Consider the following 19640-nt stretch of genomic DNA (forward strand, 5'->3'; position numbering starts at 1 on the left):
CATTCTCCGCAGGAGTCTTTTCTGGATGACTCTCTCTTGCACAATTGACAATGGATAGATGTTTTCATTAATTATACCACAGGCTGAATGGCACCAGTTACCACATACTGGTATTCTGAAGTGATCCTGTTTCCCCAGTAGGAGAGTTCTGAAGAAAACAGTTCTGAATAGGCTAAAACAACAGCTTTCAGAATAAACTCCAGCCATTTGTGCTCATGTGTATCCTTTTACTCTGGAAATAAGACAACAAAACCCCATCCCAGTAAACCGCAGTTGACTTGATATAGAGAAAACAAAACACACAGTTGGAACTGTGTCTTTTGGTAATCCTCAAACTGACTTGGAAGGTGGAGTCCAGTATACAGTCTCACTGGTTCACACATTTTTCTAACAACCGTGATAAGGTCCTCCGCAAGTCATAGCTACTGGCCCCTTAGTGTCTGCTAAACACTCTAGATGCCTTACTTTCATGTCCCATGACAATCCTCAAGGGAACTATAATTTTTCTGCTAAAGATGGTAAACTGGGGATTCTGGGAAGACAAAAATGTACCCAAGGTCACCCAGCTCCATCAGCAGAGACTTCACAAATAAGATACTTCCACTTAACTTTTGCTCCTCTTTTCTACAGAAACCATTAATTCAAATGTAAGCTGATTTTGATTAAATCAATACCACACTGAGTGAGGTTTGTGATGCCTCTTTAAAACCCATAATGGGTGGATTTTTCCAGTAGAACAAGAAAACACTGGGCTTCTAATATAAATACCAGCATTAACTTTTTAACAAACACAAGCAATACATTACCAGATCTGAGGTGGATATTGACAAAGTAAATCTGAGTGGACAGTGCAGACGTGGCTAGCCTCTCTTTATACACTGCACACGTGACTAGCCTCTCTTTACACACTGCACACGTGACTAGCCTCTCTTTATACACTGCACACGTGACTAGCCTCTCTTCACACACTGCACACGTGACTAGCCTCTCTTTACACACTGCACACGTGACTAGCCTCTCTTTATACACTGCACACGTGACTAGCCTCTCTTTACACACTGCACACGTGACTAGCCTCTCTTTACACACTGCACACGTGACTAGCCTCTCTTTACACACTGCACACTGACAGCCATTCCACCTCCTAGACCTCAGGGGCCTCATGGCAAAGCATAGGAGAGCTGAGAGTCCTGCAAGATGTCACAACCCTGCCCTTCCTCTTAAAGAAGAAGCCTGCTCTAGGGCAGCAGCCCCTTGTCTTATGTCCACAGTTGGTATGGACAACCAACACCCAACTCCAGATCTCCTGACTTCAAAAGCCACCACGGCATAGTCTGAGTTAAGTGCACATAGGCAGCCTGCTGGCTACATTTTCTTTTCCATAATTCATTCTGCCTTGCCACTGAAATATAATTGTACAGGATCTAAAACTAAGTTTCTCAGGACACCATTTTTAGCCATAAGGGAAACAAAATCTATTGTTAAATAAGGTCAAAATCCAAACAACACTCTCAACAATTGAACATCTCCGCATTTGTTAAGAAAAGGAAGGCACTCAGGTGAGCCAAAGTCTGAAGTTAGAAAGCTGCTGGCTGAGCAGAGCTCTGGCCACTTCCTTCTGCATTACGTAAACCTTCTCCTTGGGCTCCCCATTGCCCTGCCACTTCCTGTTGCGCAAGGACAAACAATGGGCAGACTGTTGCCAATGTTTCCATTAATTACACCACAGGCAGGGTGGCATTGATTACCGCATACTGGACATTTTGAAATGACCCCATTTCCTTTGTTCAAACACTCTACCCAAGTGTTTCAGTAATGAATACATTTTACTCATGTCTTTCAGAGAATGAAGAGATACCAGCAGCTGGGGAATCCAAATGGCGTCATCATTCTGTTCTGATCATTATTTTATGCTTCTCCTTATGCTGGCTTCTCTTCTGCATTATGTCTAGCTAAGAAAGAAATCTCAAAACCTTAATCAGTCAGTTCCCCCAAACAAAACATGTTAAAAATCAGGCAGATCGTGCCCCCAGCCTGGGCTTTAAAAGGTATAAACAGCAGCAATAAAGGAAAAAGTGGGGACAAGACAGGTCAGACAGACAGCGACCAGCAGAAGCTGTGGGCTCAGAGCAAGTCTCAGTCTCACACCATACTACGATTCTCAGCTTGAGGCCGAGGTCTGAGACCCTGGGGGTGGAGGGCTGTTGCTAAATCCCGGGAGTCAAAGGCCAGAGAGGGAATTGGTGAAGGCCGTCAGACAGCCCCACACATGCAGAGCTGTCATTTTAGAACTCCTTGCTCCAATGTCTCAGATGAAAGGAAAGTAGAAGTCTGTATGAGTTAAGCAACACTCTGGTATGTTGACACCTGTGCTGACGTCTATCCGGTGAAAAACTGGATTAGCTACGTGCTCTGTGGTTCCTTTCTAAGGCTCTCACAGTCTGAGCACTGCCCTGTGACTACAGTAGACTGCAGTTGTGCTAGAGATAAGAACCTCACTAAACTCCTCCACCATCAACCTGAAGAATGAACTTGAGTGTTCAACATGGGATGGTGGTCACAGACTAAGGATTTCATATGCTTCCCAGCAGCAAAGAGCATCTTATAGTAAACCAGATGGCTGCTCATGACCTGGGAGCCTGATGAGTCCAGAGGCCCATATCATTCCCTACTCAATGTAGGTAACTATGCTACGTTACTGAGAAAATTGACCCAGGAACATTTTCCCCACACTAAGGAAGAGATAAGGGCTCCTTCTAACAAGGGAAACTAGGATGGCTTCCTATGGTCAGGCTGGTGTCCTGATGGAGGGCAGGTGCCGCAGAGAGGTGGGACATGGGTTATTCAAGCAGAATGGATGTAGCAGAAGCCACAGAACTGAATTTGGAAGACTTTGGAGACCTCGATTATGACCATTACACATGAGATGGAAGGCAGGCAAGTATCTGACTACAGAGAATCCAAGTCTTAGCGAAATAAAAGGGAAAGAAGTGCACGGCTGTGGTATTCTGCACTATGGGAAGAAGCCCTCTTGGAAGCCACACTCTAATTTCTATGGAATACCATTCTGCACTCCATCTCCATGTGCTCCACTGCATTTGAGGTAAATAAGCTTTATTCCAGAAATGATATTTTTGTTTTCAGAGCTCTTTTAGGGTCCTTTGCTCTGATCTACAGTCTGGCTGTCAGCATACCAAATGGGCAATTCCCAGCAGTGATTTAGTCCGCCCTTAGACAAGCAAAAAGCTTGTGTGCAAAGTGGGAACTGTAGAGCCCCACCAAAACGTCAACCAAGCCTTACGGTATCAGCGTGCAGTCTGCTAGCACGGGCAGAAGCAAATCAACTGCTGCCCCAAGCTTTGGAGCCAAGCCCTGAAGAAATTCTTTAGGAATCTTCGAGGTCGGGAAGAAGTAGGCGATGCCTTCTTGGGGGCAGGGATAGGTCTGCGAGGGTCCTTCAGCAATAAAGGAGACTTCAAAATGTACAGGTCGGTGCCGCAGTGAAAAGACCAGCAAGGAGAAGACCCCTAGACATTGATTGACATTGGTCAACAAATCTGGTGACTTTCGATAGTTCCAGGTCTTCTGATGCTCTCTGTATTAGCTAGGAGGTCTAAAAGAGGTTTCCTTCCAGGAAGGCCTGCCCAGGCCCCTGTGTCTATAACTTGTAGCCCACTGACAGGGCACGGCTCCCCTTTACCTTATTTAGTAACTGGTAACCTTCATGTCTTTACTATTTAGTAACTGGTAACCTTCATGTCTTTACTATTTAGTAACTGGTAACCTTCATCTCTTTACTATTTAGTAACTGGTAACCTTCATCTCTTTACTATTTAGTAACTGGTAACCTTCATCTCTTTACTATTTAGTAACTGGTAACCTTCATCTCTTTACTATTTAGTAATTGGTAACCTTCATCTCTTTACTATTTAGTAATTGGTAACCTTCATCTCTTTACTATTTAGTAATTGGTAACCTTCATCTCTTTACTATTTAGTAACTGGTAACCTTCATCTCTTTACTATTTAGTAACTGGTAACCTTCATCTCTTTACTATTTAGTAATTGGTAACCTTCATCTCTTTACTATTTAGTAATTGGTAACCTTCATCTCTTTACTATTTAGTAATTGGTAACCTTCATCTCTTTACTATTTAGTAATTGGTAACCTTCATCTCTTTACTATTTAGTAATTGGTAACCTTCATCTCTTTACTATTTAGTAATTGGTAACCTTCATCTCTTTACTATTTAGTAATTGGTAACCTTCATCTCTTTACTATTTAGTAATTGGTAACCTTCATCTCTTTACTATTTAGTAATTGGTAACCTTCATCTCTTTACTATTTAGTAACTGGTAACCTTCATCTCTTTACTATTTAGTAACTGGTAACCTTCATCTCTTTACTATTTAGTAACTGGTAACCTTCATCTCTTTACTATTTAGTAACTGGTAACCTTCATCTCTTTACTATTTAGTAATTGGTAACCTTCATCTCTTTACTATTTAGTAACTGGTAACCTTCATCTCTTTACTATTTAGTAACTGGTAACCTTCATCTCTTTACTATTTAGTAACTGGTAACCTTCATCTCTTTACTATTTAGTAACTGGTAACCTTCATCTCTTTACTATTTAGTAATTGGTAACCTTCATCTCTTTACTATTTAGTAACTGGTAACCTTCATCTCTTTACTATTTAGTAACTGGTAACCTTCATCTCTTTACTATTTAGTAATTGGTAACCTTCATCTCTTTACTATTTAGTAATTGGTAACCTTCATCTCTTTACTATTTAGTAATTGGTAACCTTCATCTCTTTACTATTTAGTAATTGGTAACCTTCATCTCTTTACATGCCATCTATTTTGCTCCCCTCCCCCTTTTCTACTTTCCTTATCGTCTGTTTCTCCACTGGAGTATGTTGCGCCTTCAGGAGTAGAAGATCTAGGAAGGGTTTTTCCTGTGTGTTTAGTCCTAATTCCTTGATATCTACAACAGAGCCCCGGTGAAGAGCTTCCAGTTCATTCACCCGGGGCGTGGAGAACGGGACGTGTACAGAGTTCCGAGCACACTCTTCGTGTCCTAGTTTGCTTTCTGCTGCGGTGATTAAAACACCGACAGAAACCAACTCAGAAAGGCAAGGGTTTATTTAACTTACTTTCCATGTCACAGCCCACCACTGAGTGATGCTATGGCAGAAATTCAAGCAAGGACCTGGAGGCAGCTGAAGCAGAAACCACGGAGGAATATTAATTAGGCCCTTGCTCTCCATGGCTTGCGCAGCCTTTCTCATATATCCCAGGATCACTGCCAGGGGTGGTGTCACTCACAGAGCTACGTCCTTCCACATGGATCATTAATCAAGGAAATGCCCCCCAAAGGCTAGCCAGTTTGGTGGAGGTAAATCTCCAGTTAAGGCTCCCTCTTCTCAAGTGACTCTAGTTCATATCAATTTAGCAAAAACTAAAACAGCACATTGGTAAGGAAGAAAAGAAATCTGTACATAGGCAGTCAGAACTCAGATGGCCGATACACTTGAAAGAAAAAAAAGTGTTCTGAGATAGGAGAGGTGAGTGACACATGTTTAAGATGACAACTTTGTAAAACAGAAAATACAGATAGGGGAGGAAGAATCATTAAGAATCCCACCGCTAACATGCAATGTAATCAATTAGCTGTCATGTGCCCTTTCTGATCTTTAAGAGTACTGAACACAGTTGAAGTCATGTTGAATGTACAGTTCTATGTCTTGGTTTTGTTCAGTGATCTTTAAGAACATAATGGTTCCCCAAACAACTGTCTCACTCCCAGTAGGACTTAAACCCTGTGGCATTTACCATGAGACCTGACACTCTGAGGCTCAAGCTTTGCCACACATATGCTGTAGGAGTAGAAGCCCAAAGATGACACAGATACTCTGCCTATGGATGGAAGCTGAGTCTAACCATGAGCACACACCCATTCCCAAACTCCTGTGGATCTGGCCACATAATTGAGTTCGAGCCAGAGTTCTGTGAAACTGGTAGGCTCAGCCCATAAGACTCCCAATCTTTCCCAGTTAGATGCTGTGGAGATCACAACGTCACAAATGTAAGGAACCCAATAACCTGAACTCAACAGAGAGCCATCTGCTAACAAGACGGCTTTACTCAGAACAGTAGCACAAGCTATAACACTTCTGTACCATCTGAAGGTTACACAGGCCAAGAGTACAGCTGCAGCCTGGTCCACCAGCCCTAACCCAACTCTCACAACTGTTATTTTTCCATGACAGAATGAAAAAGCCTATCAATTGATAGGATGAAGTAACCGAAGACTCTAGGAAGCTGTTCATTTAACAAGCACTCATTGTTTACTACAAGCCAGGCATTATTTTAGGCCCTGCAGCAGTGAGTCAGCTTTCCATTACTATAAAAAACAAACCCTGATATAACCAGATTAGATGTTTATACTAGTCTTTAAATTTGTGCCACAGTAACTTGAAAGACAGACAGGAAGTATAGAATTTTCTGGAAATGCTGTGTTTCCTGCAGCAAGGCTGGCATATTGGAGCTTGCAGGAGAGGACAACTCCTCACTCTGGCCATAAAGGAAGAGATTAACACTACACAGGGTAGGGTTTCTTTGGAGGGTTTGGCATCCATGAACAATCTGGGAATTTTTTTCTGGGTGTCTCTGCCACCTCCCAACAGTGTCCCTGGGAACCCATTTGGGCCTTGGTTGACATATTAGATCTAAACTATCGTAGCACTAATGTTCAAATTGACTAACATTCCTTATTATTTTAAATGTAGGACATGGAAGATTTTCTTTTGTTTTGTTTTTCAAGACAGGGTTTCTCTGTGTAATAGCCCTGGCTGTCCTAGAACTCCTTCTGTAGACCAGGCTGACCTCGAACTCACAGAGATCCACCTGCCCCTGTCTCCCAAGTGATGGAATTAAAGGCATGTGCCACCACCACCCAGTTTGGGAAGATCTTTTTAAAGCTCCAGTTCTGTTTCTATAAACTATGTGTCCTTAATACTACCTATGCACTAACTTACAGACTATAGGCATTCTCTGGGGTTCCTTACAGGGGAAGGCTACCACCAAAGCCTCTAATACTGCCAGTCTGTGAAAGAAGGAGACAGAGACTCTGGAGCCTGGTATATGTGGCTAGCACCAGGAGAGCTGACAGTAAGTAGGGCTGCTCACACAAGCTCAAAAGTCAGTGTCCGGAATGTAAAGGGAGTTAAATCTCAGAGCAGGAGCAGTCAAATAACCAGGTTGTGCTCATGCCTAGCCAAAAAACACAAGCCTACATTTCCAACAGGCAAGTAATAAATTCGACTTGGCCCTCTTCCAGGATTTCTGTGTCTTGGCAGGGCAGGGATGGTAGAAAGGAGCATGGAGCCAGGCCTGAGGAAGCACTGTGCAGCATGCCTTACCGCCAGAACTGGAATGCGCCCAATCTCCCATCCACATTTCCTGCTGCCCAAGGAACCAGCTGTAATTCCTACTGCAAAGAAAGGCTGTTCAGAGGAGACGGGGGGGGGGGGGGGGGAGTAATAACTACACTGCATAGTCTCAACCTGGAATTTATATCAGAATAATATGTGAGACAGAAAAAAATTGTGGACTTTTCTGGAAATTCTTTGTCTCAGTATTTAGACAAAAGGAAGTCAGCCATCTAGCCCTTTCAGCCTATTTTATAAGTTCAGGTCAAGAAAGCAGAAACAGATGCCAGAACATGTTCAAAGCAGGGACAGGAATCAGAATGTTATCTGCAGAAGGTTCAGTTTGCAGTGGCAGGCAGAGCTGCCCGGCCAGCCAGTAGTTCATACTACTCAGACTGTAAAATGAAGAAGGCACAGCGAGTGAACACTAATGCCAGCGTAGACGAGGGCTCTCTGCACCATGGGAACCACTCTTACTTGTGATCAGTCTTTACCAGCAAGGACACACAGAGCAGCACATAGTACAGAGCTCACACTGCAAGTAGCTACATCCAGGTCTATATTACAGGAGGACACCCCTGCAGGCTCCCCTTACCCTGCTCCCACACCCTATATCCTATGTGTAGACTCAGAAACAGTAGCTCTGATTAGTACAGATTTCTTCACACTTCAATTGTTCATGGTGTTGAGAAAGAAAAGAGCAACTAAAAGTGAAATGACAGGTTCCAAACAAGGAGAATATAAGTATGTGTTTCTCTTATGGTATTTGTACTCAAAGTACTTCAGATTTTGGAAGTTTTTGGTTTTTTTATTTGGAATATTTGCTCACCCCCAAACTAGCAATCTGAAATTGTAAATGTTCCCAAACCTAATACTGTTTGCTTCTCAGGTCAATGCTCAAGAAGTTCCATATTTTGGAGCATCTTGGATTGAGATAGTGGATTGGGGATGCTCACCTCATAGGAGAAAGGGTGGGAAAGAATAACAGCAATCAGAAGATCCATCAGTCAGTAATGAGCTTGTCATACAGACAAGAGGCCCAAGTCTGACCCCCAACCCACATTCTAAAAAAGCTGGGAGTGGTGATGTATGCTTGTCCTGCAGCACTAGTGATCCCTGGGGTTTGCTGGCCAAACACCCTAGCCTAACCAGGGAGGTCCAGATCCTGTCTCAAAAAACAAGTTAAACACCTGAGGTTGGCTTCCGGCTTCTGCACACTTGCATGCATACATGTACACACATAAACACACAGTTAAGCTTTTAATATCACTTTACTCATTAATTAATAGAAAAGTCTTGGGCAAGTCCTAACTTTAAGGACTGAGGTTTCTTGATCTGTGCAGTGAGTTAGAAACTTCAGAGTCTGTTTCCAATCTATATAATCATGTGGCTTGAGCAGGGATTGCAACTCTTTCTTCACCAAAACCCCTTCCAATGCTTCTTAGCATTTTATGTTAATGGGACATATTAATGCCAACACACCTAAGAACTAAAAACACAGGCACTATCAGAATCAGACCGGGGTTTATTCTTAAGTCTTTAAACAAGAACATAATAGCATCTTAACTGCAACAAAATATGCCTAGTAGCTTTATCCTGGGTAAAAAGCTATGAAAATTGTCCAGGGACAGCAGCTAAAGTAGAAATGTGACCAAATCACAACCCAAATCAGTGTGACAGGAGAAGCTCCATTATCTCAGTGGCATCTTCTGCCACTTGCCTCCTCCCTAGTTCCTCATTGTTGTTAAACATTCCTCCCCTGGGAGAGACAGAAACGACGTAAAAAAGCATCTACCCCTCCTCCTAACATCCTAAGGACAAATCTGGATATGATTCCACTAAGTTCACCCTAGGGAACCAATGAGCTCACCAGGTGAGCACAGGTGAAGGGTTATAGGCAGAACCGTAAGTGGCCTTAAGGCATGGCTTCCCCAAGGTTGCATAGGTGGATCCCGCTGTCCTTGTCATTCCCCACCTATATCCTTTAGCCCCACCCTCAAGGCCACGTACAGTTAATGCAGAATTGTGAGCGCAGGGTTGAGAGAAGTGGCAGGATACTCAGGTGAGGGCCCATGACTCTCTCCACTCCCTCCTTTTATGAGGGCAGAAAAATACAGTCAACAGGCACAGCTGTGATGGTCTTTTGCAAGCAGGCCCACCAGAATGCCCAAAGATGTGGCAGCTTTGGCTGGAAGGAATAGTCTTGTTCAATCCCAAGCCCAAAGAAAAACACACTAGTTGGTAAGCAATCTCCTTCTCTTTTGCCTTTCAGTAAACCTGAATTTCAAAGATAGATGTAGCTTAAAATGTAAAGTGTCTGTCACCTTCAATCTTTAACGAAATGACAAGATACCAAGCAAACCTCCAAAGGTGATCAGAAGTGATGTGTCCATCGCTTAGAAGCCAAAGACCACTATTTTACCAGCATCTATTTCTACATCTCCAGAAGACCCAAGCTTCCTAGGGAGTGAATTAGTTTTCTATTCCTAAGCATTACTAGAATCAGACTAAACAGATAAATTAACTACCAAGATTACAAAAGTCACACATTTCTGGCTTAAATAAATCACTCAGGGTTTGTGGGGAAAAAAACCCACAGTTCTCAGAAAATATCTGCTTTGTTTCTATCACATGGGCGGTTGAGGGCAGGGTTCTAAATGGGCCAGTACTTAGTCTGCTACTAGAATCAAGAAACTTCACATGAACCAATTCATACAAGGTCAGGCTTTCTCTGTCACCACACGTACTGAAGACAATGGCTAACACTGTAGTACTGACTGTACTGCAGGTCCAATTCTAAGCATGGTACCTCGGGTAACTCAGCTAACCTCCTCCAACCTGTCTGAGGCAGGTACTGTTCTTATATCTCTGAACAGCCCAGGAGACTGAGGCCTTTAAGGATTGAGTAAACCAGTCTAAACCAGTCTGAGGCTACACAACTGGTTAGAGACAGTGTGATGATCAGAACCTTGCTGTGTGGCTCTAGTGTTCACAGAACTATTATGTGAAATGACTCGCAAACACAAACACCAGAGTTCCAACACGGCAAACCCCAAAAGAGAAGTGACTGCTGTAGTTCTCTTAAATGCATCTCATGTGAAGTTTCCCGCTCCATATATTCTCTCTTTCTCTCTCTCTCTCTCTCTCCCTCCCTCTCTCTCTCTCTCTCTCTCTCTCTCTCTCTCTCTCTCTCACACACACACACACACACACACACACGCACAGTTAAAAAACTTAAAAATTCCCTTCAATGTTTTTTCACTTGTATTTTAATTTGGTCACTATGACTATGGGTAGGCTGCTTTAACTGACTTCAATTGATGTATCTAAATAATGAGAGACTCAACCAGGGGATCTCTGATGTCCTCCAAATGCCAATATGTTGTGGTCCTTATTGCAGAAATATGACAGTTTCACCAAAGCCCAAATCTATTTCTTCACTGTCCCTGAAGTCCCAAAGTTAATTTTCCTCTAAGACTGTCAAGCTGTCTCCCACCTGTCTATACAGACATCTATCCTAAGACCCATTTTCTCTAATATTTCACTAAGCCTCAATTGCTCCAGGATATCTTGATCTCTCACAAAGACATTCCATTATACGTTGCAACTGAATGTTCCCCATTGACAGCACTCCACTGACAGTGTTTCATTGATAGTGATGTAACTTTCATATTTTTGTCCTGTGTATTTTCATATCCTCAACCAGACTAATCTTTCAGAGAATAGGGACTAGGTCACATTTCCCTTTAATCCCCAAGGGACCTTCCTCTAAGTGGGTATGTCATAGTTGCTCAGCAATATTGGTTGAGTGATGGATAGGGAGTCACCATACAGCCAGCAGGTGGTCAAGATCTACCATAAGGCTGTTGTGGAACTTTTGTTTAACTATGCAAAGATGTGTTGCATTTGTTTAACTATGTAAAGATGTATTGCATTTGTTTATGTTGCAGAACATTTGTTTAACTATGCAAAGATGTGTTCCATTTGTTTAACTATGTAAAGATGTGTTGTTGTTTTGCCTTACCTGCCTAAGGCACCTGACTGGTCTAATAAAAAGCTGAATGGCCAATAGCAAGGGAGAAGGTATACGTAGAACTTCCAGGCAGAGAGAGTAAGTGGGAGGAATTTAGGCTCAAGGAGAAAGAAAAAGAGATTACAAGGAGATGACAGGGGCCAACCAGTCACTTCATGGAGGAAGCAGAAAAGTAGGACTTACAGAAAGAAAGGGAGGTAAAAATCCCCAAGGCAAAATGTAGATGAAGAGAAAGCCTAAGTTAAGGTCGAGCATTCATAATTAATAGTAAGTCTGTGTCTCTTTTGGAAGCTGGTTGGTGGCCCAAAGAAAATGTCAGTTATAAATGGTGCCCCACACGGGGCACCAAGTGTTTTAATTTTGGCACCGTGGCTGCACCTTAATCTACTGCTATCTCATCCAGCAATTACAACTCCACAGTTACTGGCCTTCTCCTCTAGTCTGGCGAGAATTCTGCTCCCACAGGCACAGGCCCTGTCACTGCCACTAAAAGTAGATTTAACTAAATCTCTATCATTTTAATTATGAATAAGACTCAAGATTCAAAGGCTGGGGTAAAAATATGTGAGCTCAAAGAGGTTGAGTAGCAACTAGCTAACCCTCTCTCTTTGCTGGCACCCATGGAAAACCTGCGATTCTGCTTCACCAAACCAGAAAATGTGATGCAACTCCAAACCACACGCCACTACTTCCTGTGCATGTCTCTATCTCTTCCAGATGCCCTCTGATACTCTATGATTACTTCCTGTCAACTAGCTGCTAACACATCCTCCTGACCCAAGGTTAATTTTATTTAATTAATACAAATGCAAACTCAGAATTCACAGTGTAATCAAATATCCCCCAACAGGCTAGGGAGGCAGCCTCTCCATTCTTGTTCTCCCTTCTTAGATATATGTATTTGTAAACATAAATTTATCATTCAAGAGAACCACCCAATTTTCATATTAAAGGCTTATCTAAATTTGATATTCTTTTATGTGAATCAAAAATGGTTAAGGTTGGTTTCCTTTTGATATGAACAAAGAGATCACAGGGGCTGTAGCTTTGTAGGTGTTTGCTTATCTGCTGCATATTCTTGGTGTTCACTAAGTCTTTACTTTTCAACACACACAGCATTATGTCACTTCTTCACACTTCCAACCAAATCTTTAGGAAGCATCTGGGGTAAGAGCAGAGAGTCTGTGCTTGCTCAAAATTACGTGTTCTGTCTTATTCATCTGGAAGTGACTAATCCCAACCCTTGGGTTTGCAGGGAGCAGAGAGAGACGCATGTTTCAGGGGTTTGCTAACACTCACTTGCTGAGACACAGAGGACATATGACATCACCAATGAAATCCTGAAACTGTCCCTCCCACTGCCCTAAGAGCTGCTGAGGTACTGCTCAGCACTGTAAGAACTGCTCCTTATTTCGTAATAATCCTGAGTGATGAGAGATTGACTATTCCATCTCGGAGATGCTTGGAGCCAGAAGTGTTTCAGGAGGTTTTAGTGTTGATTTGAGGATAGCTACATAAACATAATGAGATATCCTGTGGATGGGACCTAATCCTAAAAATGAAATTTATTTATACTTCATATGTATCTTACACACACAGCTTCAAGATAATTATATATAGTATTTTAGCATGTCTATGCAGTGTTTGTTTGCTTGTTTATAATACTGGGGATAGAGCTCAGAGCCTTGACCATACTAGACAAGCACTCATCCATTGAGCTACATCCCCAGCCCTCTGCCTGTGCATTGAATGTAATCATCACATTAATTCAGATGTAGGATTTTACATTTATGGAAACCTTTCAAATTTTAGAGCATTTCAGATTATGGATTTTGCATTGGAGATGCTCAATATATCCTGGCTACTCAAACTGAATTTCAAAGTTCCTCAAAGAGAATTTTAAACTCAGTTTAATGTGTTTATGTGAGTGCTCCAAAGCACTGGTTCTCAACCCTGGCTCCATATGAAAATCATGTAGAGTGGTTTCATAAATATTAGCCCCTAGCTTCCTCTCCCTATGGCCAATGCCCTTAAAAGAGTTTGATCTAATTAACTTAGAAAGGGATTGGGCATCAGCACTTTCCAATCAGAAAATAGTTGGCTACTCCCATCACATACAGGCCACTATTGTACTAATAGGCATAGCATTGCTGGCTGGTTGGTACTGTAGCTCACAGAGCTCACAGCTAGGTAAGATTTGATGACTAACCCCCACTCCCATCCCCCAACAGCCTATACAGCCCTTCTGGTACTTTGAAAGCCAGCTAGAAAGAAAGAAACTTCTAGATCAGCCCCAGCAGACAGTAAGTGACTGTGGAGTTCTTGGTTCTAAATGGACATAGGTATCATTCCTACTCCCACAAGGCTCATGGAACAATACAAAAGAGGTGGCAGAAAGATTCTAAGAGCCAGAGGTTGGGTAGGACTGCTGTAAAACAGGGCCCTTGCATTCATGAACTCACACCAGCTGTGATTATCTAAATAAGAACAAGGCAGTCAACATTTCGGCATGGATGGGAGAAGGTCCCATAAAGCCCATCTCTGGCTGAGGAAATACTGTAGCTGATGCCTCCTGGAAGAGGACAAATCACTGTTCTTCAGGAGTGTAGCTCTGGAAGGGGCTGCTCATGCTCCAGCAGATGCCCACACCCATGCACACATGGGCAGCACTAACTGCGACTCAGTGGGCCATAGAAAGAAAAGGAAGACATGAAGTTAGAAGTATGCTGAGGGCATTGAGAGAAGGGGAAATGGGATGGGTATGATCCAAAATACATTGTATACATCTCCAAAATTAGAAAATAAATAAAAATACTATTGAAAATACATTAAGACAAGAAAATAGAAGGAAGCTACTTGAAAAGGCTCAACAGAGGCATGAAGAAGGACAAATAAACAAGGGTAATTGAGAGGTGAACATGATCAAATTATAGGGTACACATTTATGAAAATATAATGAAACTGGTTATTTTATAAAGTGAATACGTGCTAATAAGAATCTTTACTTTTATGGGATGTAAACAGATGTTATTTAAGACAAATGTTTTGAGGTGAAATTAGTTTGGAATGTATGGGTTATATTTACTGTGAGACTCCTAAGAACTTTAAGTGTCTGTGATATGAGTTTCCAAGGTGTGGTGATGAATATGCAAGAAGCTTAACCTACATGGGATGAGTTTTTAGGACTTGTTTTGGAAATAGCCCTTTATAACAGTGGTTCCCACATCCTAGCTAATGAAGGACAGCATTAGGTATCATTTGGCAAGCTTATTAAAACAATGATTCATGGGCCACACCCTAGGGGAGGGAGAATGCATCATTCAAATGAACAAACTGAAGTGATGCTTATGCATACCCACGTTTGGGGATAAGAGCTCTATGGATCATACTATAGAAAAGCAAATAATACTTGAAAGGCCAGGGCTGGGAATATAGTTAAACTGGTAGAGTACTTGCCTAGGCTGCCCAAGGCCATAGGTTCCAATCCCATAGGTTCCAGCACTGCATAAACTGGGAGTGGTGGTGCACACCTAATTCCAGCACTTAGAAAGTAGAAGCAGAAGGACCAGAAGTTTAAAGTTATCCTCACTTATGTATCAACCTGTACTACATGAGACCATGTCTCAATAAATACATTTAGGGCTACATCAATGCCAAGCAGCAAGGAAGGTCATATTGAATAGAGCCAGATAATAGCACTTGCTGTGATTTGGACATGAAATCCTCCTCAAAATGTTCCTGTTTTGGAGACTTGTCTCCAGCATATGGATCCAATCACTGGAAGGTAACTGGATCGTGAAGGCTCTAACATAATCAGTGGATTAACCCCTTGACAGATTGATAGCTTGATGTCATGTACAGGAAGATGGGGGCCTGGCTGTAGGATGTATGCCACTGGAGGCATGCCTTTGAAGGATGCTTTATCCTTGGCCCCTGTCTCTCAGCTGTCACAAGCTGAACACCTCTGCTCCACCACATGCTTCCTTCAGGCTACTGTGCCTCACCATGACCCAGAAACAGTGGAGCCAAGTAGCCATGTACTGAAACTAGAATCAATTTGTCTCAGGTATTTTGCCACTGTGATGTAAGTTAACCAAGTTTTTTACTCATGAAATAAAAATACGTATTTTCATATCTTTTATGAAAAATAATGCCAAATGTTGAAAAGTGCTACTATAGCAAATAACTACTTCAGAATCTCTAAGAACAGACTTGGTTGTTTATCTTTATTACTAATTGGAAAGCAATGTATAGTGACCGGCAACCCTTCACCTGTTTGTTTCTTCATGTTCAACTTCTCTTATCAGAGTTGATGGCCCATGGCCAACTGAACAAACCCAGAGGTACCATCCTTTTGAGTAATTTCTCCTAGATAAAGCTCGCAAAATTTCCTTCATATGATACTACCTCATAGCAGGAATATTAGTTCTTCCTTGACTGAAAAATTTAGAATGTATATTTGCTTATTACTCAGTTCTCTCAAAAATGTGTGTGGTCAATACATTATTTCAGTGCTCAAACCATGAACCTACTATGGTTATTGGTAAACATATTTGTACTGTGTTTTAAAATTTCTTTATTTATTGATAGGGCCTCATGTATCAAGGCTAGCTTCCAACATGCTGGGTAGCTGGAAATGACCTTGAACTTCTGATCCTGTCGTAACCTCCTGCATATTGGGATCACATCTATGTATCAACCATATTCAGTTTACATGGTCTGGGGATGGAACCCAGCAAGCAGTCTCCCAACAAATCTGCAGCCCAGGCCTGTGCCATGCTCTTTGCTTGTAGGCAATTTCACATGAATGATACTGTGTCTGTAGTCACAAAAGCATTTAGGGTTAAAAAGACATAATCACTTACTTATAGCCAACAAAGACCACTGGACACTGTGAAAAGAGTAAAGAATACACCAAGTCTCCTACATTAAAAGTAAATAATTATCTACTTTGAAAAATATAAAAATTATACACAAGAAAAAGCTAAGCACAGATATAACTAGAGCTAATTTACGATGGCAAGACTTTGTACATGCTAACACAGCTACCAGCCACTGAGCAGCCCATCACACTCAGCCATGCTACCACTGTTAGGTCCATTTCCCGTGCTCAGAGGAATTAAACAAGCCTAACCTTGTTTAATAAACAGCAGTGAACCCGGAGTCAAACCCCGGCACTATTCTTTACCAGATGACTTACTATGGTCATGAGTCTGGGATAGCATCCCCCACAGGGACGTTACCTCTTTGATTCGCTTGACTAGAGCATTCTGATCAAAAGCAACTGCTTCTGCACACTGGTGCAGGTGATCTTGGTACCGTAGGCAGAGCTGCAACACCTGCTGAGAGTCCAGTTTCTCCAGTTTGGCATTTGTTGGGGACGTCTGTCCACTCAAGAGCCCTTCAAAGGAGAGAGGTGAAAATGGAATGAGAATTACTGCTGATAAACTTGGGATTACCTAGCTGAAGTTCATGGAGGCAGAGAAAGAGACACTTAACTTTGCATCTTTTGCTCTATTCAAATGAAAGTCACTGCAACTACCCCTGGCAAGGCAGCAACCACTCCCCAGCCACTTTTACTGTGTGCTTCCTCTGCATTACTTTCTTAGCCCTGTTTTCCACATGACGGAGCCAGGACACAGAGAGGCTGAGCAACTTTCTGATCATCACTAAATGAACAGTGGCTTCCCTCAGACAGAGCTCCTGGCCTTAGCGCACTACTTCAAGGTATTAGGAAGACATGCCTCTTCTTGACTGAAAAGGATGAAAGATGCATTTACTTAATTTTAATTACTATTGGTTACTAATATGGCTACCTGGGAAAATGTATAAGGAAATTACTAGAATATGATACCAAAATTAAAACAAAAGCCAGACTGCCAGCTAATGGGCCTGAAAGGCTGTGTCTTTTCCTAACATTGGTTGGCTTAGCTGTAGTACACCAGTAAGCACAGGGGACTATGTTCTCAAAACTTTCACACTGAACCACCATGCTTTCCTATAGGGGCACATGTCAGGTAAAATCTGCTTCAGAAGAAATCAATTCAATTACAGAGGCTACTACACTTGCCTATGATCAGAAGTCCTGACTAGAACTTAAGCCCATGGACATTTGGTTACTAAGGCAATGCAAGTGTGATATGAAGCAAGCCCCTCCTACATATTCTCAAGAATTACTGACATTGTATTTACTGTTGTTAACCTATTAAAAGTTAAGACTGATGAAATTCTTTAGTGTTAAATAAATGCATGCTTCTCACAAATATTTGAAATAATAGTTAACACGTCACAGGTTAACATATAACCGATTTTGAGGAAAATATTTTTATTTTCCAAAGCATAAAAGTCAGAAGGGTGATACTGGTTTCTATTTTCACAGGTCTTTTTAGTGGTTTGCTTAACAGAAAGTGCTGGATCCTCTTAGCTCCCCTGCTTGTAAGTCAGTGTCTCTCCTCACAGAGTCTGAGGAACTCCACTATCATCCACTATACACGTCTAAGACTGGCACTGGTGTGCAAATTATGTTCGAGTATTATCACAAAAACAGTTTGACCTCAGAGACTCCCTTGTGACACCCGTCCTCCAGCTGGCACATTCTGAGAATCATTCATTCTGCCATATTGTGCTGCTCTTAACACTAGAGCACAAGGAATATCAAACATACATGACCCTGGGCATGTGCTGGGCCTCCCAAGCCAAAACTCAGCCTGCCCTTCCACCATCGGGCCCTTGCTGTTCTCATACATGGGAATTCGACCCAAAGTTTTTCCCTCACGGGATGATGTGCAGTGGGCCATGCAGCTGTGCTGTGTCAAGAATCCTCAGGCATGCTACACAGTGCTCACATCCTCATGGGACTCAGCCCTTGGAGGTGCAAGCATGAGGATCTATAATGAATCCAAGGTCAACCTGTGATACACGAGACCATGTTAAACAAAATAAAAAATGAATTATATTCCAGGGTAGAATTTATGTTTTAATAATTAATTTGCAAGTGGAATTTTTCGTTTTTATGTTTTATTGCAATATAATTTCAAACTATAGGAAACCAGGAAGTAAAAGAATACCCAAACACATCTATGTTCCACAAGTCACATTTTATAATACCCAGACCTTTTCTGAGTTATTAAAGGAAAAAAAGGCAGACATTAGCCAGGCAGTGGTAGTACACACCTTTGATCTCGGAACTCTGAAGCAGAGGCAGGTGGATCTCTGAATTTGAGGACAGCCTGGTCTACAGAGTGAGTTCAGGACAGCCATGGCTATATAGAGAAACCCTGTCTCGGAAAAACCAAAAAGCCAGAAAGCAAAATAATAATAATAAAAAAGCAGACATCATGATTCCTCACTACATAAAAGACATCTGTCCATGTTTACTGAGCTCAGACCTGGGCTAATGGACTCCATTTATTATGTGGTGCTTGCGAACGGCAAACACTGGTCATAGTTCTTAAGAACATGCTGAAGCCACTCTCTTTATACAGAAGTGAGGAGTGGGCTCCAAGGACTGGGTGAGGTAGGGATCCAGAGAGACATTAAATAGAGCCAACAAATTGCCAACTATACCCATCTCTTAATGTAAAGTGTTAAGGGGAAAAATCATGGGGGCTAGAAATTCAGTTTCCATTTTTCTGAGTTATTTTAAGTTAAACATCGTAACAGTTAAAACATAAAATATAGTACAGAGCCATGTGCTTATTAAATTAGGCCATTGCCAAACTGAATGTCTCAACCCTGAGAGCTTAGTTGTAAAATTAGAAATTAACAGTATAATGTTGGTCACATATTTTTTAAATGACAGAATCTAGAAAGTAGACTCTAATACTTTGGCAAAAGTTACTGGAAAGGTATAATTAAGTAACATGCTATAAAAAAATGAAAAGAACCCCCTCTGTGTGAGCTAAATGCTAGTGTCCTCACCAAATTGCCATTTGAAATCCCACAGTACCTGTTTCCACATCCCAGCACTAGGATTACAGGTGAGCACCACATCTGGCGCTGTGTGTGTACATCCTACTGTGTGTGTGCACATCCTACTACATGTGCGTGCATAGCTCAGTACTACTATGAAGATCAGAGGACAACTTGTTTGATATAAACCTTTAAAACTTCTTTAGCTTTTAATGTTTTTATTAATCTTTCGAGAATTTCATTCATGCATAAAATGAATT

General features: G+C 41.8%; 1 protein-coding gene across 1 annotated transcript in view; it reads right to left on the reverse strand.

The window, feature by feature from the left end:
• The window catches only part of Borcs5 (BLOC-1 related complex subunit 5), an 82985-nt gene that overhangs the window by 15021 nt on the left and 48324 nt on the right, over positions 1-19640 (reverse strand). Inside the window, exon 3 of the mRNA XM_057792376.1 lies at positions 16713-16870. Coding sequence (XP_057648359.1) covers positions 16713-16870 — 158 coding nt within the window. The remainder of the gene's footprint in view (positions 1-16712; positions 16871-19640) is intronic.

Source organism: Chionomys nivalis, chromosome 1, assembly GCF_950005125.1.
Source record: "Chionomys nivalis chromosome 1, mChiNiv1.1, whole genome shotgun sequence".
NCBI lineage: Eukaryota > Metazoa > Chordata > Mammalia > Rodentia > Cricetidae > Chionomys > Chionomys nivalis.